Source organism: Martes martes (assembly GCF_963455335.1).
Source record: "Martes martes genome assembly, chromosome: 1".
Classification (NCBI taxonomy): Eukaryota; Metazoa; Chordata; class Mammalia; order Carnivora; family Mustelidae; genus Martes; species Martes martes.
In genome coordinates this window covers 171,705,068-171,731,682 of record NC_137888.1, presented here as the reverse complement: position 1 = coordinate 171,731,682, position 26,615 = coordinate 171,705,068, and the positions used below count along the sequence as shown (strand labels likewise).

At 40.3% G+C, this 26,615-nt stretch overlaps 1 protein-coding gene across 3 annotated transcripts in view; it reads right to left on the bottom strand.

The window, feature by feature from the left end:
* SUMF1 (sulfatase modifying factor 1) overlaps window positions 1-26,615 on the bottom strand; it is a 103,141-nt gene that overhangs the window by 57,961 nt on the left and 18,565 nt on the right. For all 3 annotated transcript variants that reach the window (XM_080828470.1, XM_080828468.1, XM_080828469.1), the window contains exons 2-3: window positions 25,883-26,056; window positions 21,259-21,333 (exon numbers count right to left, since the gene is read on the bottom strand). In XM_080828470.1, the coding sequence (XP_080684596.1) occupies window positions 21,259-21,333; window positions 25,883-26,056 (249 nt within the window). The remainder of the gene's footprint in view (window positions 1-21,258; window positions 21,334-25,882; window positions 26,057-26,615) is intronic.

The following is a 26,615-nucleotide window of genomic DNA, read 5'->3' as shown; positions in this document are numbered from 1 at the left end:
CAATCATTTGCATCCTGATGAGCTGGGTTGAGTGGAAGAGAAGGGGGGGGGTGTTCCTGTTAATTACAGCAATCACTGAAAACACCAAACTCTGTTCTTGTTCTTTTCTTCACACCAGTACAACCAAAACATTCATGGTATTCCAATGACATTTTGATGGGAAAAACCAAATTCTCTTATATTTCAACAAAAAGAGGTATAGTGTCCTTAAGGACACTACTGCAAGGTGCTTTATTTTTCAGAGACCAGGAGAGGCAAAAGGTACAGCTTATTTCTATTTCATCCAGGGATTTTCTCACTGACTAGACTGCTGGATGTTTAGGGTCCGGTGACAGGTAATTCAATCCATGCCAAGGGAAAATGTGTATAGAAAGCCCCGGTTATCCCACTCTTGTGTTTCAGTATCTTCAGATCACTCACCCAACCCCAATCCACCCCAACACTGATGAGATGGGCCACCAGAAGGTTCTGTCTTAAAATAATAAAAGAACTAAAGACAAATATGACAAAATGTTAACCTTTGTTAAATCCAGGTGGTAGAAACTGGAATGTCTGTTTTTCTTGTATCCTTTTGTGTTCTGAAACATTTCATCAGTAGCAATTAAAACTGACTTATTAATCCCTTCTACCACTGATGGGCATTTGGGTAGGTTCCAGTTTGGGGCTATGATGGATAATGTTCACTTCTATGAACATTCTAAGGAGCTCATGACTTTTAGCAAGTATACATATGCATTTCTGTTGACTATACACCATGGAGTGGAAATGCTGAATCACAGGGTCCGCATAGAAACAGCTGTAGTGAAGACAGCCAAACACGAGCTTTAATGGCCCATGTGTTCCAAGGTTTCCCACCCCTTGTTCAGGGGGAAACTTCCATGGAGCTGGCTGATGTAAACCAGACCCTGGTGGGGCTGCTCCAGGGGCCTCCCTTTTCCTCTCCTCTTCCCCTCAATTCACTCTGGCTACAAATATTTGCTGAGCACTCACTATCTGCCAGCCACTGAGTCTGATTCCTAAAAGAGATCTTTAACTCCCAGGAATCCACAGAGCATGACTTAAGACAGTTTACTGATAGTGTTTAAATTATTTATTTTACATATTTATCTTACATGGTTAATTGCACAAAGTTGGGAACAAAATATGGAGCTAGTCACTTCATTTTCCTTCAAAAATGTCTACAAAACTCCAACTGCTGGGTCTAGGGACCACCTTACACAAACTAGTGCTAGAGTTCTGGCTCAGTTTCCTCCCCCTACCCATACACACTTCCTTCATTTTAGATATCTGCTTTCATTTCTCCCAGGATTCCTCTTTTCTAAAATCTTTCACATGATCTTAGCAACCCATCCCAAACAGACCACCAGCTTACATGACTAGAGTTACGGCGCTATACAATGATCACCAATCTCAATGATGTGTGCCATGAGACAGGACAAACAGACTAACTCCAGATTGGCGGGGGTGGGGGGTGGAGGGGGAGCACCACGGTAACACTGTCCTTGTCCAAAGGCCACTACCTAGTTTTTCTCCAAGATATTAAGATCTGAAGTACATATACAAAGATATGTCTATAGTATTATATTACTTCTAATTAAAAATTACAAAATAACCCATCCTTGGCCTCCAACCATCCAAAGGAACACCATACAGTTATCAAAAGACATTCCGAAGTGGAAATAATGTATATAATATCTTATGAAGCTAGCCTATAGAATACAATACGTATTTGATTCTGTTTTTGTAAAATACATGCACATGAATGTATGGTAGTATACTCAGAAGAAGAAAACTTGGAAGAATATACTTGCACTCACAGAGGTCAAGACTACGGGAATAATATACTTTTTAAGATTAAGCATGTATTACTATAGTAAGAGTTCACAACTTCAGAACTACTGACATATTAGACCAGATAATTTCCTGTTGCAAGGGGCTGTCTTGTGTACTGTAGGATGTTTACTAGCATCCCTGACCTCTTCCCACTAGGCGCCAGTAGCACCATCCCCCACCTAATTGCAGCAGCCAAAAGTGTCTCCAGACATTGCCAAATGCAGAATAACCACTGCACTATGATAATCAGGGGGAAAAAAAAAGACTGTCTTCCTTAAATGCTAATATATAGTTCATAGAGGCATAGCAGTAAGCACGTCCAAGCCTAGAACCAGGCTACCTGAGCCTGAAAAACAGCACCACATTTTACAAGCTGCATGATCTTGGGCTTCTTAGTTAACCTTTCTAGGTCTGTTTCCTCATTTGTAAAATGGGACAGTAACACTTATATCTCCTTCTCTGGGCTGTTGTGAGGATTAAATAAAGAAATGAACTTTGTGCCACTACTTGGCACAAAGTAAGAATGACACAGTGTTAGCTAACATTATTACTGTTATTCATTTGTTATTGCATGTTGCAATATTCTCTTAGAACCTTCAAAGAACATACATTCTAATGTGAAAATCTGCCAGTGAAAATCTAATACTTCTTCAGCATGGGCCCCAGCCAACCCTCAGTTCACCCTTTTCAGAAGAAAGATTGGCTGAGGAAAGTATTAGAACATGCATCATTTCCAAAGAACTGTCGAGAAAAGTGTATAGTTGTCATTTTCCATCACAGTCATGATGTGAGAACCATCTACACATAAACAACCCATTCCCTAAAGCAAGCAGCACCACAGAGGGGGGCAGGGCAAGGATGTGATGGGCATAGCAGATGCAGGAGGAATCCACACTCACCAAACGCTAAACCAGACAAAGCCTGGGGACCTATAAGAGTACCTACACCACCTGCCTGTCTGCAAAGAAGACTGCAAGTCCCCACTGTAATGATCAGACGCACAGTCAGGAACCATTTCCCCATCTGACACACAATGAAGAAAAAGAAAAGGTAATTGAGGTCACCCCACAGGAGGACTGATGTGATGAGAGGTAGGACATCACTCACCCTGGGAATCAGGCCTTAGGAAAGCCACGATGTTTCCCAGCCCAGTTTATGGCACATCCCAATGTCACCAGGTGCCTTCCTTTTCCAAATGTCACTGTTAACATTGTGTTTTTAAAAACTTGTTCTTGAACTCCTGGTTAGTGTCTTAAAAATAAATGCTATCCTACTATGTTTGGGAACTTATGAAATAAAATAACTTCTGAGAGTCATATATGAGCCCGTGAATCAAGGACATACTGCAAATCATGATATCTCTAGTTCTTTGGCTTTAACAGAAGAGTCTTCCGGCGTATTGCCTGCAGAATAGCAGAAGCAACATGAGTGGACTGGCATCCATGATGAGCCTCATCCTACAAAGAGAACGTTATTTTTTTTAGTGTGGTTGCCCACCTACAGATTTTCTGTTCAACTGAGACAATTCCAGAGTTGTTACAGCACTTCCTTATATCCAGGGGGGAAAGGACTTTAACTTGACCTATTTCTAGTCAACCATCTCCATAGCAACTGCCTTGGGTTTTAAGTTGAAACAGCTGTACCAGACAGCCAGTGACCAATTACAATGTAAATAGGATCCATGTGAGTATTGATGTCCCCTTGAGAAATGGACTTCCCAGCGCAAAGACAGCGTTTCTCACCTCTCCCTGGGGACATAACAAGACTTGTAGTAACAGTTGAAGGAAAAGAAATGGAGAAGATATCAAAGGTATCTTTATTCTTGCCAGAGGTGGTAAATTATGCTTTTTATACACACACAGCCTAGAATAAAGTCGGCACAGGGGATAGAGCACTGTGTAATTATGCATATTAAAGCGTAAAGATGTCAAGTTCACAACTTTACAACTGTTCTCTTAAAAATTAAATGCATTTAGACAAGCAAATTAAAAAGATGGACGTTTCTTGAAACGTAGTATAAACATGACAGTTACCCTATAAAAAGAGCTTGGGAGAATTTTCAACTGGCACCAGTGAACAATGAGAAATTACAGATCTGTTCAAATTCATGAAGTATAAATAAAACTGGAGGAGAATTCCGAAGGAATCAAATGGAGTAGAAAAGCACACAGTGAGTAAAAAATCTCTTCCTTTGGCACTCAATACAAATGTGGAAAGTAAAGAACCAGGTTTGAATAAAGAGTAAAAAGAAATTCATCATTAAAAATAGGTAGTCAGGTCTGACAGCTTATGTTAAATTAAATCCTAAATTAGGTACCTTCACTACTTAGTAGAATTTGTGCAGGAGAAAAATGCATCCTTTTTCAAATAGAGCACAAATATTTATGAAACTTAAAATGTAACTGAAAATTTTCAATAACTTTTTGCTTCAGTTCTTAGTGAAATTCCTCAGGCTAGGACACACTGAATTCCCATATGGCAACAATCAGTACACTCTATAAACATTCATTACACACCCTTAAGACAGGAGTGGATGCACAGTCACTCATTATACACAATATGCAAAAAATGGCCCAAGGAATCTTTGGGCTCAAAGAACCATTAAGAGTGATGGAGTTTACTCATTGTCAGTTGTATGGAGAAAGTTGATTTGGGAGTTGCTTCAGTGAAAGAAAAAAGAGAAAAGTACTTTCTGAAAAAATAATGTTTTCTTTAGGCAAATTTCTTCTTTAGGCAAAGAGGTGACCATGTAAATTGATATAACCTATCTTCAGAGCAATTTGACAATACTCAGCAAGAGGCTACATCACATGCATACACAGTGAGGAGACTGATTGAGTCCCTTGTTTGTACATCCATATGAAGGAATAGAACAGTCATTAAAAACTATATGTGGGGGTGCCTGGATGGCTCATTCAGTTAAGCCTCCTTCAGCTCAGGTCATGGTCTCAGAGTCCTGGGATGGAGCCCCACATCAGGCTCTCTGGTCATCGGGGAGCCTGCTTCCCTGCCCCCCACCCCGCCTGTCTCTCTGCCTACTTGTGATCTCTGTCTGTCAAATAAATAAATAAAATCCTTAAAAAAAATTATATGTGGAGAAAATGTAATTGTTGGATAAATGTTTGCCCTTTACAGAAAGTGAAAAAAGTCACCTACAAGAATGTGTGTACAAGTCTACTTAAAAATGTTTTCCTATAGACACACAAACACTGATACCCCAAAAAAAGATTAGTTAGTACACATACTGAAATGTCTGCAATGGTTATTTCTGGGTGTTGAGATTATGGGTGATATTTAATGTTCTTCTGTAGGTGCCATTTTTAATTCCTAAATTTAATTTCTAAACAAACTTTTTCAGATTTCTAAGTCTTATATTTTTAACAGAGCTGAGACTTAATTTTACATTGAAAAAACAAAAATAAGAAATATTAAAAATATTTATTAATTTAATCAAAAAATACTTATATTCACTATCCTATGCATCTTCTAGTTTCATCAATAAGCATACACATTTTAACATATTTTTTCCAAATTATATATTGATCATTTTCATTAATTTTGCTAAATACTTTCCTATGTTTAATGTGAATTTCACAGTAAACATTTTTAGTGGCCACACATAATATTTTGTCATGTTGCTATATCATAATTTACCAAATAATCTCCTAACATTGAAACACTCAGGTTGGTTTTGTTTTGGCTATTATAGATAATAATACAGTGAACATCTTCAAACACCTTCACTTACATTTTTTATTTTTTTGTTTCTGCTAAATTTCCAGAAGTGGTACCTTAGAGTTTCTCTCTAATAAGCTCTTGCTAAAACTCATGTTCATAAGTCCACGATGTGTGGATTTTTTTTTAACCTATAACATTAATAGATTTTGTGGCTAGTTACCCTCGGGAAAGAGGGTTGCGCATACATAAAAGTTCATGGCACTCTAGAGCAAGGTATTTATTATAATTCTTTACAAGGAGACTCCATTTAGGCCCCTTAAATGGCTAGTGACTTACTTAGATCTTTTTCAGTGTATAAAACGGGGAAATTTCATTAACTCTGAATGCGATTTGATTGATTCTGTACTTTTTCCTTCATGCCTTACAAGCCATGAAGCTTCTGAGAAAAAAAGGCAAAGAGAAGACAGAATATAGTAAATGCATCCAAAGAATGGGAAATTCTCTCACATAGGTTTTTTGGAGGGAAATCAGAATATGAATAATCCCACTTAGTTTTGCTAAGAGAGTAGAAAAAGAGGAGAGTCATCATCCCAGAGAGCATCATGACAAAGAGGACAAGGACTCTTGCTGCCAAGGCAGCCCAGGTGCACAGCCAGAGATGATCTACTTCCCAACTGATGTCCCGACACGCCTCTGCAGAGGGCCACACGGCATGATGGTTCAAGTACTGCCCCTTGAAACTAGAGGCTGGCACTGAACGTGCCCATCTCAGCCTAGGGCTGCAGAACACAGAAATTATGAAAGCTTCCCAAGGCTGACTTCTTCAGGTTGCCAGCCTGACATGAACATTTCATCCGGCAGCTGGACACTGGGCCAGTGACAGGAAGGTTGACTGCTGATTCTCCGTGTGGCGACAGCACACAGAGTAGGAAACATATGCAAAATTTTTTTTTTAAAGCAATAGTGTGTATCTTACAAAGCTCTGCGAGAGCTGGTGAAGCAAACACAGGCTTGGCAGGGAGTGGAAATCAGGTTCTAACACTCAGGTATGCCAAGCTTCCCCAGTATGGCTGCATGCTGGAGGCAGGCCTGCTTACAATGTTGCAGAGTTTTAAAGGTGGGATGGTTCTGGGAGGCTATCTATTTAAACTTCCTCATTTAACAGATGAAAAAATGAGCCCCTGGGGTGCCTGGGTGGCTCAGTCAATTAAGCTTCTGCTTTCAGCTCAGGTCAGGATCCCAGGGCTGGAATGAGCCAACTCCTCTCCCCCAGACTCCCTGCTCAACAGGGAGTCTGCTTTTCCCTCTCCCTCTGCTGCTCTCCCTGCTCATTCGTGTTCTCTCTCTTTCTCTCTAATAAATAAAATAAAATCTTTTAAAAAAAGAAAAAAAATGAGCCCTGAAAAGGTGGTAGGCAGAGCCAGGAAAAGAACCTTACAACTGCAGATTTTCAGTTCATAACTCTTCTCCACCACACAAGCATTTCCCAACAGTTTACGACAAAATGTTGGTAGGTAAAGGGGAGACGGTGGTGGAGCGGTTCCACAGTCATAGCAGTCTACGTAGTCAGGAAGGCACTGGGCTAATCAAGTTAAACTAGTTTATAGTTTGTTTGTTTTATTGCAGAACTTTTCAAAATCTTTAAACTATAACATGTGGTTAAGTTTTGAGGAAGGAGACAGTATGCACTGAACCAAGCAGTTCGCCAAGTGGTTAGTGGGTTCCAGTCCTGCCTCTCCTCCTAATTACTAGCTATGTGACATGGGAAAAGTTACTGAACCTCTCTGAGCCTTGGTTTCCTCAATCAGTAAAATGAGTACACTAAAAAAAAAAAAAAAAACTTACAGGGCACCTGGGTGGATCAGCGTGTTAAGCCTCTGCCTTCGGCTCAGGTCATGATCTCAGGGTCCTGGGATCAAGTCCCGCATCTGGCTCTCTGCTTGGCAGGGAGCCTGCTTCCTCCTCTCTCTGCCTGCCTCTCTACTACTTGTGATCTCTGTCAAATAAATAAATAAAATCTTTAAAAAAAAAACTTATATAATAGCCTTGCTGTGTAGATTTAGCATAATAAACAGTGAAGAGATACATACTCTTACAGACACGTGGCTGTCAGTACATTACTGGAAATCTAAAAAAACCAATTTACGGTGACAATCTTTCATTCATTCATTCATTCAACAAACATTCCATGAACATCTGCCCTATGCCAGCCCTGTGCTGGGCCCTGGGGGTACAGAAGTGGATCATACAACATGGGGCTGAAGACAAACAAATGAGTAGATGATTTTAAGGCTGCATTAAGTACTGTGACCAGGAGGAGCTCAGTGAGCTATGGAAGCCCAAGGAGGGGCGTCCATCAATAGTCAAGGGGTGCTACTCTGCAAATGCTTCCCATAGAAGGTAAGAAGGAGGAACAAGTGAAGGGCAGGGACGGGGAGGGCATCCCACACAGGAGGCTGCTGGTATTATAAGTACACTCCACTTAATCAGAAAAGTTGGGCATCAATACTTACTGATAAATGAAACACACCAAAGATCTTCAGAACCTTAGCTCTGAAGGGATGTTAAGAGGTCCCTTCGTTTCAACTTACACCCAAAGGTATCCTTTCTACAGTGTCCCTAGGATGAACGGGTGAGGCAGGAGAGACACTGGTCCTCACGTAACCAGGGCAATCCAGATTTACTCTTGTTATCTAGCATAATTAAGAGGACCTCATTTCACTCTCAAAAATGCCCTGATCTGGACAATAAATTACATGGTCACCCTACCAATAAATGGTCTCCCTGTCTCAGCTTGAACAATTTGGGGTGACCCTCATCACTTCCTTGCAGGCAGTTTCACATGTCCAGATCACTCTAATAAATAGAGGGTTCCCAATCAAAGGCTAAAATGAAATGTTTCCCAGACGTTCCAATTGCTGGCCCCCATTAGGCTCCCAAGGATCACATGGAATAAATCAAATTCCTTTCAGATCACCTTTCAGATGTCTGTAGAAAAACTGTAATTCACTCAGTGCCTAGGCTTCTCTAGGCTCAGTAATTTATTCAACCTTCTCTAAGCTCTACCATCTCAAAGGAATCACCACCTCCCCAGTTGCTCAGGCCAAAACCCAGTAGTCATACTTGAGTACCCCCTTTCCTTTTCCCCTTATGGGCTCAGATGCACTTCCAAATATCAGACCACTTTTAGCATCTCTACTCCTACCACTCTGCTCCATGGCCCAAACAAGTCTCACCCACTATGACAAAACCTATGAAGAAGCCAGAGCACGCCCTTTAAAATGTTAACTAAGTCCAACAACTTCTCATGCACTTAAGAAGAAACCCAAATTTCTCTGAGCTACAAAGCCCTATGTAATCCACCTGCTGCTACTTTTCCAACCTAACCATCACCCTCCCCCACATCACAATCCCCCTTGTTCATCCCCCTTCATTACTGGTCATGCTGGCTCCTACTCCTCATCTAAGTTTCAGTTCAAGTGTCAGAGAAGCCATCCCAGACCCCACAAACAGAAAAGCCAGAAGAACCCAACCACACTACACTGTAGTCACTTTCCATCCTGTTAAGTCTGTTTCATTTTATTCACAATTGTCTGTTAAACTGTTCACTGTTAGAAGTTCACTTGTTTAGAGTCCTATATAGTTATAACCTCCGAGAGAGTGAAGAGTTATACCTGGGTCCCTTTTGTATCCAGAGCACTCAGAACACTGTCTGGCCCACAGCACACACAAGATAAAAATTTTTTAATGAATAAATTCACGTGTTCCTGAGGTTTCCATGTTTTCGAAACCCCTCCCCACTTTGGGTGACATGTTCTGGATAAATACCAATTGTAGATATAGTCTTTCAGTGGGATATCTTTTTGTAAACACAGAGAGAGACTCAGCTCCTGGCTTATGAGTTTTACACCATAGGAATGGTGCTAGGCAGGTTCTCAGGTGCTAAAAGGTCAGTGCCACCCTCAACATCATCTAGAACTGAGGGAAGCCATTTCCCCTCCTGGGCCATGATTGCCTCATCTATAAGAGGAAGGTTTTTTTGCGAGATGTTTTTGAAATTCCATCGATTCTAAATTCTCACTTTTGACTAAGTTTTTCTTAAAGCTGGGTATCTCCTGGGCATGACTCCCCAACTTAATAGTCAATCTTTGTCTCACTTTACAGGTTTACAATGCAAGCAGCAACATCTGGGAGGTATAGGATGTCAGAATCATTATTATCAGTATTACTTCATCCAAGTCAGCTCTCAAAAGACCTATGACTTGACAAGAAACTTAAGGACTCCTTAAAGAGACATTTCAAATCTGAGCATCTGGAACACCCGCATGCCTCAAATTCATGCTCATTCTAATCAGGTGCCTTACTTTGGAGCAGGCTGGAAAAAAAAACTGGGCCCTGTTATCCTATTATATTGGGTTCTCACCTTCCAGGGTTATCAAGCTTTGCTTCCTGAGCCTACACCACACACTGGCTCCTATATCAGACAGCCAACTACTCTTTTCAAAAACAGACACAAAATACAGTTGTGTGACTATGTTTTCTTCTTATCTCACCCAATCAGACAGCCCTGGACTGCCCTTCCCAAATAACTCAGTTACGGTGAACCTACCTCAACCCTGATTGACTAAGTCAGTGTTCTCTTGCCAAGGAAAAGCAACTTTCCAGCATGAGATGGTTCATACCAGGTCTGAGCCCTGCAGCTTTCAAAAACTAAATGTTCCAACAGATGATACCCAAATGGCATTCTTTCTTTTTGGGGGGCAGAGGGCAGATATTTACTGCTTATTAAGTGACAGTTACCATGCTGGGAATAGAGTGGTAGATTGCATTCTCTCCCACCATCACAGAACATACTTGGGAAAGGGAAAGGCATTCAACAAATACCTACACAAGTAATCATGAGCGAGATAAATGACATAAAGAGAAAGCACAAGAAACCAAAAGAACAAATAAATGGAACAACCTAAATCTGGAATGTGGGACAAAAGAGGAGCATTTTGAATGGACTTCCCAGAGTAAACATAGCTAAAACCAGATCATACAAAGCAAAAAGCTAAGTGGCTACAGTGTAAGAATATAGTAGGCCCTTTACCAGATGCTTTTCTCTAGTTGATCCCAAAATGAGTTCTTCCACATCTGCAAGGTTTCTCTTAAATGTCTCTTCCACACACAGGCCTTCTCCCCTGATCAACCTAACAAACGCAGCTCTCCAGGCACCTCCCCTAACTCTTCCCCAGCACTCCTTACCACAGCACCTGCCAATGCCCTTTCTAATTCTTTTCTCCATGTTATTTCATGCTACCTCCGGGACACTCCAGGATGGTACAGATTTCATATACTCTTATAATTTTATTTTATTTTAAGATTTTATTTATTTATTTGACAGAGAGAGACACAGTGAGAGAGGGAACACAATTAGGGGGAATGGGAGAGGGAGAAGCAGGCTTCCCACTGAGCAGGGAGCCCCAGTGTGGGGCTTGATCCCAGGACAGGACCCTGGGATCATGACCTGAGCTGAAGGCAGATGCTTAACGACTGAGCCACCCAGGCGCCCCTACTTTTATAATTTTAAAACAAATGATGTATGTGTTTTCATTTTTATCTCTCTAAAACATTTGATACAAAAAATTCATAAACCAGGGGCACCTGGATGGCTCAGTGGGTTAAAGCCTCTGCCTTCAGCTCAGGTCATGATCTCGGGGTCCTGGGATTGAGCCCCACATTGGGCTCTCTGCTCAGCATGGAGCTTGCTTCCCCCTCTCTCTCTGCGTGCCTCTGCCTACTTGTGATCTCTCTCTCTGTCAAATAAAGAAATAAAATCTTTTTTTAAAAATTCATAAATGAGAGAAAACATTGAATTTTGGTTTACCACATTCCTTAAACTCTGAGCACCTAAAGAGCAGGGGGGAAGGCTATCTTTCATCTCTGTATTCTCAGGAATAACACAATATCTAGAAGACAGTAGGACATTTTTGATTGTTTGCTAAACAGACCACATTTTACACCAGAAAGCAAACTTTCAAACATTGGGAGGTAGACTCATTTCCATCACTGGAAGAAGTCAAAGAACACACCCCAGGGCTAATGGCTGATAATCAAGGAGGCATGAATCCAAACAATTCAAACAATATGTCACTGTATATGCTCAAAAGAACTGAAAGCAGGGACTCAGACATTTGAATGCCAATGTTCATGGAAGCATTATTCACAAAAGCCAAAACAGCAATTAGATGTTAAATAGCTGGAAACGATACAAATGTCCATTAACAGATGAATGGATAAAGAAAATGTGGTCTACAGAAACAAAGGAATATTATTCAGCCTTAAAAAGAAATGAAATCTGATACATGTTGTAACATAAATGAACCTTGAAGACATTTTGCCAAGTAATGTAAGCCAGACACAAAAGGACACTTCCATGAGGCACCTAGAATAAGGAAATTTATAGAGACATGAAGTACAATCAAGGTTACCAGGGGATGGAGGGAAGTAAGAATGAGAAGTTATTGGGGCACCTGGGTGGCTCAGTGGTTTAAGCCTCTGCCTTCGGCTCAGGTCATGATCTCGGGGTCCTGGGATCGAGCCCCACATGGGGCTCTCTGCTCAGCAGGGAGCCTGCTTCCCCCCCCCTCTCTGTCTGCCTCTCTGCCTAGCTCTGATTTCTCTCTGTCAAATAAATTAAAAAAAAAAAAAAAATCTAAAAAAAACAAAAAAAAAAAAAGAATGAGAAGTTATTGCTTCCTGGGTAGAGAGTTTCTGTTTGGGATGGTGAACAAACTCTTGGAATGTATAGTGATGATGACTGTGCAACATTGGGAATGGACTCAATACCAATGAACTGTACATTTAAAAATGGTTGAAATGTTAAATTTTATGTTTTTGTATATTTTACCAACCCCACCAAAAAAAAAAAAAAAAAAAAGGATATGTCACTTATGTCACTGATATTCCTCCAGCCAAGGACTCTGATATAATCCAAGAGGATTTCTTCCACAATAGCAAATACTTTCAAAATATCATTGCAACTTGGCAGAGTGCTATATGTGACATTATCAAATCTTACAAATGGGGAATAGTAAAGCAAAGCAAAGCAAATTTAACTCAATTTTCAATTAGAGACAGTGCACTGGAAGAAGCCAGCGTAATGACATTTACTAAAAGACTTTTTATGTGCTAAGTACTGTATTAGATGGTTCTTCACACATTACTTAATTTGGTCTTTACAATACTCTCTACTATGTAGGCATTATTACCCTTACAAGAGATTGATTAAAACAAACAAAATGCTAGTTACAGTGAAGAAAAAAAAAATAACCACAGGGTTGTGCTGGAGTAAAAGGAATGAACAAACAAAACTACAAAATCATTATTAGCAGTAGGTAAAACAAAGCTTGTGGTCCATACCTACCATGTTACCAGATTGATAGCCTTAAAAAAAAAAAAAAAAAAGTCAATGTTCTCCTGAGAATCATAATAGGACCTGAAACTCAATAGTGAAGGGAAAAGAAACTGAACCAGTACCTACCCCAAGATGACCCAGATGTTAGAATTATCAAAGATTTTAAAGCAGCTGTTATAACCATTAGCTATGAAATAAAGGTGAATATTCTTAAAATGAACAGAAGGAAAGATAGGCATTCTCAGCAGAGAAATGAGAACTATATTTTAAAAAGAAACTTTAGAATTGCAAAATACAACATCTGAAATTAAAAGCTGGGGGCGCCTGGGTGGCTCAGTGGGTTAAAGCCTCTGCCTTCGGCTCAGGTCGTGATCCCAGGGTCCTGGGATCGAGCCCCACATCACGCTCTCTGCTCGGCAGGAAGCCTGTTTCCTCCTCTCTCTCTGCCTGCCTCTCTGCCTACTTGTGATCTCTGTCAAATAAATAAATAAAATCTTTGAAATTAAAAGCTGACTGAATAGGCTCAAGAGCAGAATGAAAATGACAGAAAAAGGAGGAAATTTGAAGACATATCCATAGAAAGTACACAATCTGAAGAATAGAGAGAAAAAACCATTTTAAAACAATGAACAAAGCCTCAGGAACCTGTAGGATAATATCTAACACTCATGCAATGGAGTTCTAAAACGACAAGAGACATGAATGCTGAAAAAAATATTTGATATAATGGCTGAAAACTCCCCAAATGTGGTTAAAGACATAAACCCACAGACACAAGCACCTCAACAAATAGGATACTCTTTAATCTCCAAGAAAACAATGTCTAAATGTCCAAATCATAATCAAACTACAAAGACAAGATTTTTTAAAATCTTGAAAGAAGCCAGAAATTAGTAACACCAATATGTATAAGAAAACAGTTATTCAAATGGCTGAAACCATGTGACCAGAAAAAAAATGAAAGTACATTTTCTAAGTGATGAAAGAAAACAAGTGCCCACCCAGAGGCCTGTATTCAGTGAAAATAGCCTTTAGGAATGAAGGGGAAGTAAAAACATTCTCAGATGAGGGAAAACGAAGAGAATTCATGGATATAAGACTTGTTCTCAAATAAATGCTAAAGGAAATTATTTACGCTGAAAGGAAATGATACCCAACGTAAACAGGGAACTTCTGGAATAAAGTGCAATAGAAATGGTCTGGGTAAATATAATATCTCTCTTTTTTTTTTTAAGACTTTATTTTATTTTATTTTTATTTATTTTATTTATTTATTTATTTATTTATTTATTTAATTATTTTATTTATTTGACACAAGTAGGCAGAGAGGCAGGCAGAGAGAGAGGGGGGGAAGCAGGCTTCCCGCTGAGCAGAGAGCCTGATGCGGGACTCCATCCCAGGACCCTGAGATCATGACCTGAGCCGAAGGCAGAGGCTTAACCCACTGAGCCACCCAGGCACCCCAATATATCTCTTCCTTAAATTAAATGTGTGTGTGTGTGTGTGTGTGTGTGTGTATTGCAAGCAAAATGTAACATCATCTCAAGCCTTTTCAATGCATGTAGATGCACTACATATGACAACTACAGCAGGGGGTAAAGGAACTTATATGGTTACAAGGCACTTATATCTACTTGAAGTGACAGGCTCTTGTGACAGACTATGAGAAGTTAGATATACATGTAATAATCCTTACAGCAACTACTAATAATACTAAAGATAAAGCCAAAAAGCAACAAATTAAAATGAAATATATAAATGGAATACATGGGGTGCCTGGGTGGCTCAGCAGGTTAAGCCTCTCCTTCGGCTCGGGTCATGATCCCAAGGTCCTGGGATCAAGCCCCACATCAGGCTCTCTGCTCAGCAGGGAGCCTGCTCCCCACCGCCACCTGCCTCTCTGCCTACTTGTGATCTCTGTCTGTCAAATAAGTAAATAAAATCTTTAATCTTTAATACACATCTATATGTTCAAAAGTGGGTTTAAGAGACATAGAAGAGAGACTGACAAAGTCTGACCAATGTCTAACTGGAGTCCCCAAGAGAGAGATAAGTGAGGATGAGGGAAAGGCAGTATTCAAAACAATAATGGTAAAGAATAGTTCAGAGCTGTTTAAAAAAAATGCCAGTTCTCTGATCTATGATGCCCAACGACACTCAAGCCAGGGAAATGAAAGAAATCAACTCCTATAAATATCATAGACAAACTGTATAATAACAAAGACAGGATTTAATCTTAAAAGCAGCCAGAGTCAGGGGCACCTTGGTGGCTCAGTTGGTTAGGCATCCAAATCTTTTTTTTTTTTTTTAATATTTTATTTATTTTATAAGTAGGCAGAGAGGCAGGCAGAGAGAGAGAGAGAGAGGAGGAAGCAAGCTCCCTGCTGAGCCAAGAGCCCAATGCGGGACTCGATCCGAGGACCCTGAGATCATGACCTGAGCCGAACGCAGAGGCTTTAACCCACTGAGCCACCCAGGCACCCCTAGGCATCCAAATCTTGATTTTGGCTCAAGTCTTGATCTTAAGGTCATGGGATTAGCCTGGCTGGGGTCAGGAGCTCCATGCTCTGCAGGGAGTCTGCTTGAAGTTCTCTCCCTCTCCCTCTGCCCTTTCCCCCAACCCATGCAATCGCACATGGACACTTTCTCTCTCAAATAAATAAATACATCTTAAAAAAGGAGGGGGCATCCAGAACCAGATTACCTACAAAGGAACAGCAACAGACTGTATGAATGGCAACAAGAGAAGCCAGAAAACAGTGCAATCATCCTTTCAATGTGCAGAGAAAACATACTGCCAACCTTAATTTTTTACTAGGTGAAAATATCTTTCAATAATAAAACACAATTAAAGATATTTTTAAACAATTAATAACAAGAACATTTACTACCTAAAGATGTCCTGTAGTCAAAAGATACATTCTGTCTGAGATGCAGAAAGGAAGGCAGAGATAGTAGTAATGATAGCAGTAACCAAATAAGGTTTAGATAGAAATGGATTAATAACTAAGCACTGGAGGAAGAGAACAAATTAGAATGAAATAGTGGGTATCAGAAATACAGAAGTTGGATGGGGATGATTCCAGCAAGGTCCTAGTATTATACAGCAGAAAAATTAAGGGACTAAAATTTGGACTTTAAATGTGAGCATTAAAACAGATAGTTACACTAGTAAATGAAGAGACATACAGTATCTAACTTCTAAGGAGACAAGTCAAGTTACAATAAGGAAGAAATGGAAAAATATGCAAGAAATTGAAGAAAAAAGAAGAGAAAAAACATAAAGACAAAGCAAAGAATAAAATGGAAGAAATAAAGCCAAATATATCAGTAATCATAATAAACTATACACAAACACAAATAAACTACCTCTTGACTGAAAGACAAAAACTGTCAGAATGGACTTTCTAAAAACAGTCATATACTCTTTATAAGAGATATACCTAAAAACATAAAGATATAGAAAGACTGAAAATGAAGAGATGAAAAAGTATGTATTAGACAAAAGAAAGCTTATATATCCACATAGATAATAAAAAATAGATATGAAGATAAAACTTATTAGACAAAAAGAGAATCCCTATATGTCAAAATTCAACAGGAAAGACATACTTTCACACTTACACAGTTACACTTCCAAGCTTAACAGCAAAGTTTTGAAAGATACAAAGCAAAACCGAACAGAATCACTAAGAGAAACAATAATGGACGTTAGAAAATACTAAGATACAAGCAATTACAAATGTATTACAAAACTTGTGGAACTAAAGAGATCATTTAGAAAGAAATCCATAGATCAAAATGCTTAAAAAAAGATGGCCCCAAACTTTCAAAACGAAGCATCGAACTTGAGAAGTCCAAAAGAAAAAAAGCAGCAAAGAAGTGACTTTTCTCAAAACCAGCTGGTGAGCGGCAGAGCAGAGATTTAAAACCAGGTCTCCTTCACTCAAAGGCTGTGATCTTTTCCTCATGGCTTTTCTGAATAAACAAGCTCCCAAATCAATTTGAGAAAAAAAGTCTTGGTGAAAGAAGAAAATTCTTACAGCTGAACTGAGGTTGTCCAAGGAAATGGTGGTTAAGCTACCAGAAAAGTAAAACTTCTAACATCAAAATGAGGCTGAGCAATTTATCCACCAGACACATGTTTTGAGTTATTTTAATTTACTTTTCCTACGTACTAGAACTTGCCTTTCTGAACAGTTTCTGGCTTGGCTTATACTATTTAACTTAGTAAAGCTTTTCTAAAAATTATTTTTGGGGTATGACCTCAGAATCTTGCTGGGTCCCAAGGCATTTCTCATCACAATCCATGCACATTTAGGTAACTGAATCACATCCTTACTAACGGCTCTCTTTCTAGCTTGGAGTCTTCACCCAGAGATGATTGTGTAAGAGACCATCAGGCTGCATTATTCCCTGCCTTTTGTCCTGGTCCAGCACCATCCAAATAACGCCGCATCCAGCATTTACTTGGGCAGGATATGGCTGTCCCAAAACTGCTTTTACTTAAAAAAAAAAAAAGAAGAAGAAAAAGAAGAAGAAGATGAGTTGGTAATTCTGATTCCTCACGGAAATTGGTTTTCAGTTAAAAAGAACTTCTCAAAATAACCTAACCTCCTCTTTTATCAAGGACACCTATTCAAAAATTTGTTTCGTTAAAGTGTTAGCAAATTCAGAAAGTGTCAAACCACAAACCAAGAGATAATCATTGTTTCTCAGGCTCCCACCAAGAGCAACTGTTTTCTCCCCACCCCATGGCCATCCCTCACGTCAAAGATTTATGAGCTATTTTAATAACATACTTATTAAAATTAAGTACACTTTTAAAATATTTAATGTTTTAAACACTATCTTTATTTCAACAATAGAAGGTTATCTTGAGTAAAATACCAATACCCCAAAACAAAAACAACACAGCAACCAAAACTAGCCTTAATCCTTTCTAGGATTTAATAGCTATATACCTTTAAGGTTAATTAAAATTAATTAAATTAATTAGGCATTCGGATAATAATCACAACAAAGAAAATTTCAACATGCACATATGCTCTGTTTTAAACCATTAAATTCACACAGTTTCAGATATTTTTGTCAGCAAACCCTAAAAGCCAGTTCAATGTCTTGCCTCAGATCTTTAAAATTAAACAAAACAAAACAAAACAAAAAACTACCTAAGGTGACAGCCACAGTAGCATCGTTTTTGGATCTCCCCAAATGTATGCATAAAACCATACAGAATAACTGAATAACAACATCAAAAACCCAAGAACAATGTGCACAGCCAATGCCATTATCTGAGGTCTTGCCACTGGGTTCAAACGGGAGTCTGATCAGGCCTGTGGATCCAGCTACCAGTTTGCAGGAAATGCAGAGAACAGGGAAACCAGGTGAGCAGGAAAGTCCATAGGTTAATCACCCTGGATTCTTCCAGAGATAAATTGTTAGGGATAGAAAAATCGGGGAGGAGGATGGAGCAATGGAAAGGTTAAAACAGTTTTTGTTTTGTTTTTCTAAGATTTTCTTATTTATTTCACAGCAAGACAGAGAGAGCCAGAGAGCACAAGCAAGGGGAATGGCAGAGGGAGAGGGAGAGCAGTCTCCCTGCTGAGCAAGGATCCCAACATGGGGCTTGACCCCAGGACCCTGGGATCATGATCTAAGCTTTAAGCAGAGGCTTAACTGACTAAGCCACGCAGATGCCCTAAAAGAGTCTTGAAAAAGACACAAATTTACCCTTACATGGATAGGATTAAACCATAGCCTTGGGATGTACACCTGGTGATAATACTATAAAGAAATTCAGGGAAGGATTTACTTTATAAAGCAGGATAATGGCAACTCTAGGAAAAGAAAAGGGCAATAAGGCTGTGGCTCATGGAGCGGCTTACTGGGGTAGGCAGAGAAATTCTAATTCCTGACTTAGGTGATGGTTACAAGCGTGTTCACCTCAGGATAACTCAGTAAGCTAAACATTTGCTTTGTGTGGTTTTCTATATGTGTGTTGTTTTTTGTCTTTGTTTTTTAAGGAAAATTTGTATCACTGGTATAACCTGTCACAAAAAGATTTATAACATTTAAAATAATTTACATTTACTTAAAAGTTATACGAAACTTTTAAAATAATTATATGAAAATAACCAATATTACAAAATAATTGCATGGAAGTAAACAATGTTACTAAATTCTAGTTAGCTACTGTAGCCTGGGGAAGGTTCCAAGGCCGATTTTGTCTGTTTAACAGGAGACTAACAAGTGCTGCTGAGTGTTAACGACATGCTCCGCCTGAAATGAAACTTCTGTCCTGACTTACACAGGTCTTGAAAGAGATCTGAAAAAGGAGTAATGTTTTCACTCCAAGATTCAGGATTATCTTAGATTTTGCCACATACTACCTGAAATCATCTCCTGTTTCACTTCAAGTCTTCTCCTGGACCATCCCTGTCATGTGCTTCTGGAAATAAAAGGTCTGGTAGGGGCGCCTGGGTGGTTCAGTCGGTTAAGTGGTTAAGCACATGCCCTGGGCTCAGGCTGTGATCCCAGGGTCTGGGGACTCCCTGGGATGGAGCTCCTGTTGGTCTCCCTGCTCAGCAGGGAGCCTGTTTCTCCCTCTCCCTCTGCCCCTGCCCCTGCTCATGCTCTCTCTCTCCCTCTCAAATAAGTAAATAAAATATTAAAAACAAAAAAAGGTGTGATGCATGTGGGTATGTCAGACCTAAGAAGGGGCTGAAAAACAAAAACTTAGCACTCTCAAATCATCAACAGATGCATTTTATTCATTCCAGCCCTTTCTAAACACTTAAAAGGTTTGCTTTTCCATTATGAGCATTTAAGCAAGAGACCAGCACTAGGCTCCTGTGAGAGCTGCTTGTTATCGTCCTAGTTACGAGCACACACACTTCGCTGGGTACTTACAGGGCACCCTCAGAGCCTAGCAATAATCTGCCTTTGCCTTTACGCCTAATGTGCTTGGAGGTTCTCGAGTGACAAGAGGCCCTGTATCCGAAAGAGCAAATTACAAAAATGAGTACAAAGGCCCTCCGTCATCTGAACTCCGTATCTTAAAACAAGGCACCACATCCTGAGCTGCTGGCTCATCAACACTAGGCCAATGTGACCTCAAAGCTCTTTGGGAAAAAAAAAATAAAAAAGGTGTATCAGATTACATAATAGACTTAGAATAAAAACTTGTAATGAACAAAAAACCCCTGAAATCCCTGAAATTCAAATAGCTCGGTCATGTTTTAAAAACATTTTTGTAAAATACATACAAAAAAGTGACCCGATTCTCCTGTAAGTGAATCGAGAGCAAGTCTGGTTGTATCTCCTCTCTCCCTGACCACCTTCGCTACAATCATTTGAAGAGAAAGAAAATGGGAGCCGGACGGTTTCATTTTTCTGGCACAGCTGTTCACAAGAGAGAACAGTGAGGGCAACTCATAAAGACCAAGCTTAGGCAACTGAAAGGGAACTTGTGTAACAAAGGAAGATTAGGGTTGAATTCCTGTCTTCAATCTCTGTATCTTAATCAGTCTCCCTTGAAAGGAAGGCCGACCCCATTTCCTCTCGTCTCTCACTACCTCCAGCCTCTTCTGCATTTCCTTCCCTCTTTGTTTTTTTGAACCCTCAAACTCCTAGCTTACCCACAATTTTTTGTTTTTCTATTTTCTGCCTCTTTATGAGACTTGTATGTAAACAAATTCTTGAACATAACGGAAATCCAAAGTTCCGCTCACCACACAGGTGCTTATGGAAGCTCAGTCCACTGTTCCCATGACTTCTGAGAAAAACACACCTAATTCACATTCCCTGGATCCTCTCTGTGAAAGCAGGTACACCCTGGGAAGTCAGGCCAGTTCCCAGGCTCAACTTCCTGTGAATATCCAGAGCAAAGGTCCCTTTCATGAATACTTCTCCAACTGTAGGAATTCATGAATAAGTTTAAATAGGAAACTCTCTCTCCACACTAGCGCCTGATGAGATCAAGACTTACAGAAGTTAAAGAAAATTCACATTTAACCCTCCATTCTAGAAATGACTACAAGTGAAGAAACCCAGAAATGTCCAGAGCTCAGCTAAGCCCTCCGCAGCAACAAAATGTGTCACGCAGGTACAGAAGACAGAAACTCAAGTCAGACCCGACACTTTCAGCTACCATCCTGGACTTGTGTCATTTTCCTCAAGGCATGGGGCTCTGACCCACAGGCCTGCTCTTGTGGGCCAATCTAGAGTAGGACTAGTGAGGGGCTGAGGGGTTGAGGAGTCGTGGCCCCTATAGCTTGGGAGTTTTAACCCAACCCCTTTCCAACAAACAGCAGAGAAATATGAGAGCCTGGTTGGACATTACTTACTGCCTGCTGGATATCAGTCTTCACTTGCTCACTCAACATGCCTTCAAAGACAAAGGAGTCACCAAACTTCTCGGCCTAAAAGGAAAGAAGGAAATAAAAATCCAGAATGGTTGTAGCAACAAGTTTCACATGGACAGTTTTCTCTGTGCGTAAAAGTGATTCTTCTAGTCTAAATGAACTTTAGTTATTCTTATGACTTCCCAGAGGATTCGGAAATGACTTAAAAGCATCTGGCTTCCTATTAAAACAGGTTAATATCAATCACTCACAGAGATCACGGTCTTTTCAGGCTCATTTAGCTGATAAGAATGCAGACTGGAAGAGATTAGCTTTTGAGAATGTGATTGCTCCTGTTGATGGAAACACATCCCCGCAAGTATTTCAAATGACTTGGAAAATAACAGTATTCTTTACAGGTCAGTTTACATAACCAACCTTTGTCCTTTGTTCTGCTCCTGCAATCTAGCTAAAAGAATTGAATGACATTGTTGGCTGATATTCTGATAGACTCTGGCTCCCCTAAGGGGTCAACTGTGTTTATAAATCTCAAGTGGCCAATTGAAGCATCAGATGGAAATCTGTATTTTTATTATTTTCATTTAACATTACTGCCTCAAGTCCTCATCTACCTCGTTTTATCTGTTGCATCGACCTCATACTGCAAAGGCCCACATTAACCCCTTCATCTCCATGATTCTATTCTTCTAGTTTCCCTCCTCTTTCTGACCTCTTACTCATCTCCTGAAATACAGGGTTCTTCTTCTAGCCCCTAGAATGCTGTTGCTCCCTAGTGCTCTGCCCTGCTTCTTCTTTCTCTTCACCAGTGGCTCTCGGGCTTTGTGCAGCGGAGATCACCTGGCCAGCTTACCAAACTACACGTTACTGCTCCTCAACCCCAGAATTTCTGATTCTGGAGGTCCAGGGTGAGGCCAAGGAACCTGCACACGTCAACAGCTCAGCTGGTGACTGGTGGTCCAAGAGATCACACTTTGAGATACACTGACCTACTGACAGACAACCTCCTTCAATCTCACTGCTATAATGACCAGCAGCATGCACTTCAAATGACCGTCCCATCTCCACCCCCATCCAGGCCAGTCCTGTCCTCACTAGATGATATTAACTGCTTACTGGATTCCTGTAGTTCAGGCCTTACAAACACCTCGAACTCCTTTCCCTGATCAGAGCTTATCCTCTTTTCTTTGTGGGAAAGTGCCTAAGCACCCAAACCATCCCTTCATCCAATGAACAAGTTTCAAACGTGTTGCTCTGTTTGGGCAGCCACCCTTGTTTTGTGCCTGAGTATGAACTAAATGACAGAGATACGAGGTCAGTATTAGGTAAGCAGAGTCCCTGTCTTAATAGCACTTATATGTGGGGGCACAGACAAAACTCAAGTCAAAGAAAGGATGGAAGAAAATACTTACAACTTCACTTGACCTTGTAAGGTAAAGAGTATTGATGAGGGAGCAGGAGGCTGGCTGAGGACAAAGCAAAAGCTGGCACCTTGCACCCCCTCTCCACCCACTCCCCTGGGAAATGTGTGTGACATTCCTCAGGCACCCCTGACTGCCATAAACGAGAAACAAATAGTTAACTTGCAGAGATCACAATCCTGCAAGACAGGAATCTCCCTTGGTTTACCAATGTCCTAGAGATCTACAAACAAAGAAGTTACCTTATCAATAGCACAATTTCCAGAGGCAAATAACTCAGTTCCTCAAGCCCTAAATAAAGTTAAATTTCTTCTAAACCCAAATCTCACTAACAAGGACACTTGATAGGAGAAATGTGAAACTTTATCTCTAGATCTCCAAGATAGTGTCAAGAATCATTCCCAAGCATATGGCCCACTGATATACATCTAAAGGGTCTCACAAGAAGATTTTTACTACTAGTAATAAATGACCTTTCTCCCAACAATAGCTAGCCCCTCAAAGTCCTGGAGACCTTGCTTCCAAAATTCCTTAGAGACTAACATCATCCCCTTTGTTCTCACCTACCCAACTTCTGTGTATATAACCAGCCACTCCTCACATCCCCGGGGCAGCAGCTCTTCCTGCCCACGGGTCCTGTCCTCATGCTTTAATAAACCACCATTTTGCACCAAAGATGTCTCAAGAATTCTTTCTTGGTCATCGGCTCTGGACCTCAGCCCACCGAACCTCACCTAGGTTCTAGAACTTCATCAGTATCAAGAAAAGCCTCTTTTCAATAGAGTGGGGAGAGGAGGTCTCCTTGAGAAGGGGCCATTCAGCTGCAATGACTCAGAATGAGAAGGAATCAGCCATAGTAAAAGGGAGATACGCATGGGGAGAAGGAAATTCCAAGCAGTGCGGGGATATAAGCAGAGACCTCAAGCTGGAAAAGAACGCTGAGTTTTCAAGGAATCGAAACAAGACCAGCTGGGCTTGAACATGGTAAGTGGAGTATGATATAAAATAAAGTTGGAAAGACAGAAAAAAACTGTGAAGTATACTAAAAATATGAAACATTTATCCAAAGTAGGAGTTCTTAACACTTTTTGTACCCTGAACCCTCCTGGCAGTATGGGGAAGCTTAGGGGCCTCCTTCTCAGAGTGAAATGTTTAAATGTTTAAATACATAAATAAATGTTTTCTTTTATGAAGAAAACCAATTATCTCAAAATAGTAATAAATTTATAAATAAATAGTATAGCAATATATACATGCTCTTTATTAATATATTAAATAAGATCTAGTAGAAGGTCTCAAAATTATCATTTCTAAAGGAAGGATGAATACAAACAATATTTCAAGGTATTTACAACAACAATAACATGACAAAAATGTTTGTGATTTCTACTGATGACAAAGTTATAGGTACTGCTACTATTATTGTCATCTGACTCATAATTGAAGGAAATGCTAAACTTGAGTGAAAGGGTAGTAAAAAGCCAGATGTCATTCTTCCCCATCCACATTCCTGAATGCCCTAAATTCTGTTTATTCTGTCTTCTTTATGAAGAACCCTAGTCTGAGGGGAGCTTGTCTTCTCACTTAAGTAGACTACCTAGGAGACTGATCTAAAAGGATCCTTATGAAACAAAAAGAAGAGGTCTTCTGCTTACTATAAACAGGTACAAAAGAGAAAACTGCTTTGTATATTTTAGAAAATTCCGAAGAAATGTGATGCTGCAAAACCAAATTTGAACACTTTTTTGCTTTCAGCAATTACTTTTTTATTTAAAAGAAAAAAATGTTGTTTTGGGGGCTGGGTGGGGGGAAATAAAACAAGGATTCCACAAACTGAAGGCAAAGGTAAAGTCCTTTGGTGAGGGAAAATGGCAAGCCTACAAAACAGTATATTTTATCTTATTTTATTTTAAAGATTTTAGTTATTTTATTTGACAGACAGAGATCACAAGCAGGCAGGGGCAGGCACAAAGAGAGGAAGGGAAGCAGGCTCCCCGCTGAGCAGAAAGCCCGATGCAGGGCTCGATCCCAGGACCCTGGGATCATGACCTGAGCCGAAGGCAGAGGCTTTAACCCACTGAGCCACCCAGGCGCCCCTCTTATTTTATTTTTTAAAGATTTTATTTATTTGACAGAGAGAGACACAGCAAGAGAAGGAACACAAGCAGGGGGAGTGGGAGAGGGAGAAGCAGGCCTCCAGCCGAGCAGGGAGCCCAATGCGGGGCTTGATCCCAGGACCCCAGGATCATGACCCAAGCCAAAGGCAGACGCTCAATGACTGAGCCACCCAGGCACCCCCAAAACAGTATATTTTAGACAGTTAGAGAAAGTTTCATAAACTAAAAAGCCCCCTTCTTCTTACTCCCTTTTAGAAGAAACATCAAAAAGAAAAAAAAAAGAAGAAGAAGAAGAAGAAGAAACATCCACTTGCAGAACCCTGCTTTGGGATTCAGTGACAAGAGAATAAATTGGAATTGCTACAGGAGAGCTTATGAGTTGTCAGGCATTAAAATAAAACCACAGGAGTGCCTGGGTAGCTCAGTCAGTTGGGTATCTGAATCTTGATTTCAGCTCAGGTCACAATCTCAGAGTCATGAGATCAAGTCCCACATAAGGCTCTGCACTGGGCGTGGAACCTGCTTAAGATTCTCTCGCTCCCTCTCCCTCTCAACCCCCACCAACCACACATTCATTCTCTTTCTCTCTTTCTCTCTCTCTAAAACAAAAGAATAAAAGAAAAAACAACAAAACTGAAAAGCTATACTTCTCCATCTATTGCTTAATGAAATATGTAATGCTTCTTGAACAACCAAAGTGCAATTTTTGGAGAGGGAAAAGTGGCCTTACTTTAGATCCTATCTGCTATGTCAAAAGCCTAAGAAGGCAGTGGCACTCTCTGGTATATTAAAGCATTGATATTACAGCATAATGGTTAGAAAAGAGACCCTGGCATCTCACTAGCCAGGCTTGAATCCCAGCTCCACCACTAACCAGCTGGGCAACTCAGGGCAAATATCTTTTCTAATCCTCAGTTTGCTACCTGAAAAATAACCAGCCTCCTGGGGTTGCTATGAGAACTGGATGAAATATATATAAGCTGCAGAGCACAGTACTGGGCACATAATAAAAAAATGGTTAATCAACATTAGAAAAGAACAAGTTCTTCCTTCCCATCCCAACCCTATTACCTCTGTCAAATAGCCCGTTGAGTTCACAAACTTCTCAAATTCAGCATTACTGACTTCATAGGCATCCATGTAAAAGGCATCGATAGCAACTCTCCTGGCAGGTGCTTCCCCATCTTGCTTTATCTGAGGATCATCTGTGCCCATTGTAAACACTCCGGCGGGGATGAGGACCATCTGCAGTGAAAGGGAAGACGGAGAGTCATGCCGTCACAGCCAAAGCGGACCTGTTTAAAGGGCAGAGTGCCTAGCACACAGTAAGCACCCAAAAGTTATTACATACCCACCACAGAAATCACTGCACAATCAGTAAAATCACTCCACACGCCTATGAAAGGGAAGGATTAGTCTCAAAAAGAAATGAGAATTCTTGCTATGCCTGGCTGGCTCAGTTGGAAGAGCATGTGACTCTTGATCTATAGGTCACAAGTTTGAGACCCACATTGTGTGTAGAAATAAATAAATATTAAAAAGGAAGGAAGGAAGGAAGGAAGGAAGGAAGGAAGGAAGGAAGGAAGGGCTCGCTCGTGGGTGGCTCAATCTGTTAAGCATCTGCCTTTGGCTCAGGTCAAGATCTCGGGCTCCTGGGATCAAGCCCCATATTAGGCTCCGTGCACAGTGAGGAGCCTGCTTCTCCCTCTCCCCCTGCTGCTTCCCTTGCTTGTGCTCTCTCTTGCTCTTGCTCCTGCTCTCTATTAAATAAATAAATAAAATCTTTAAAAAAAAAAAAAAGAAA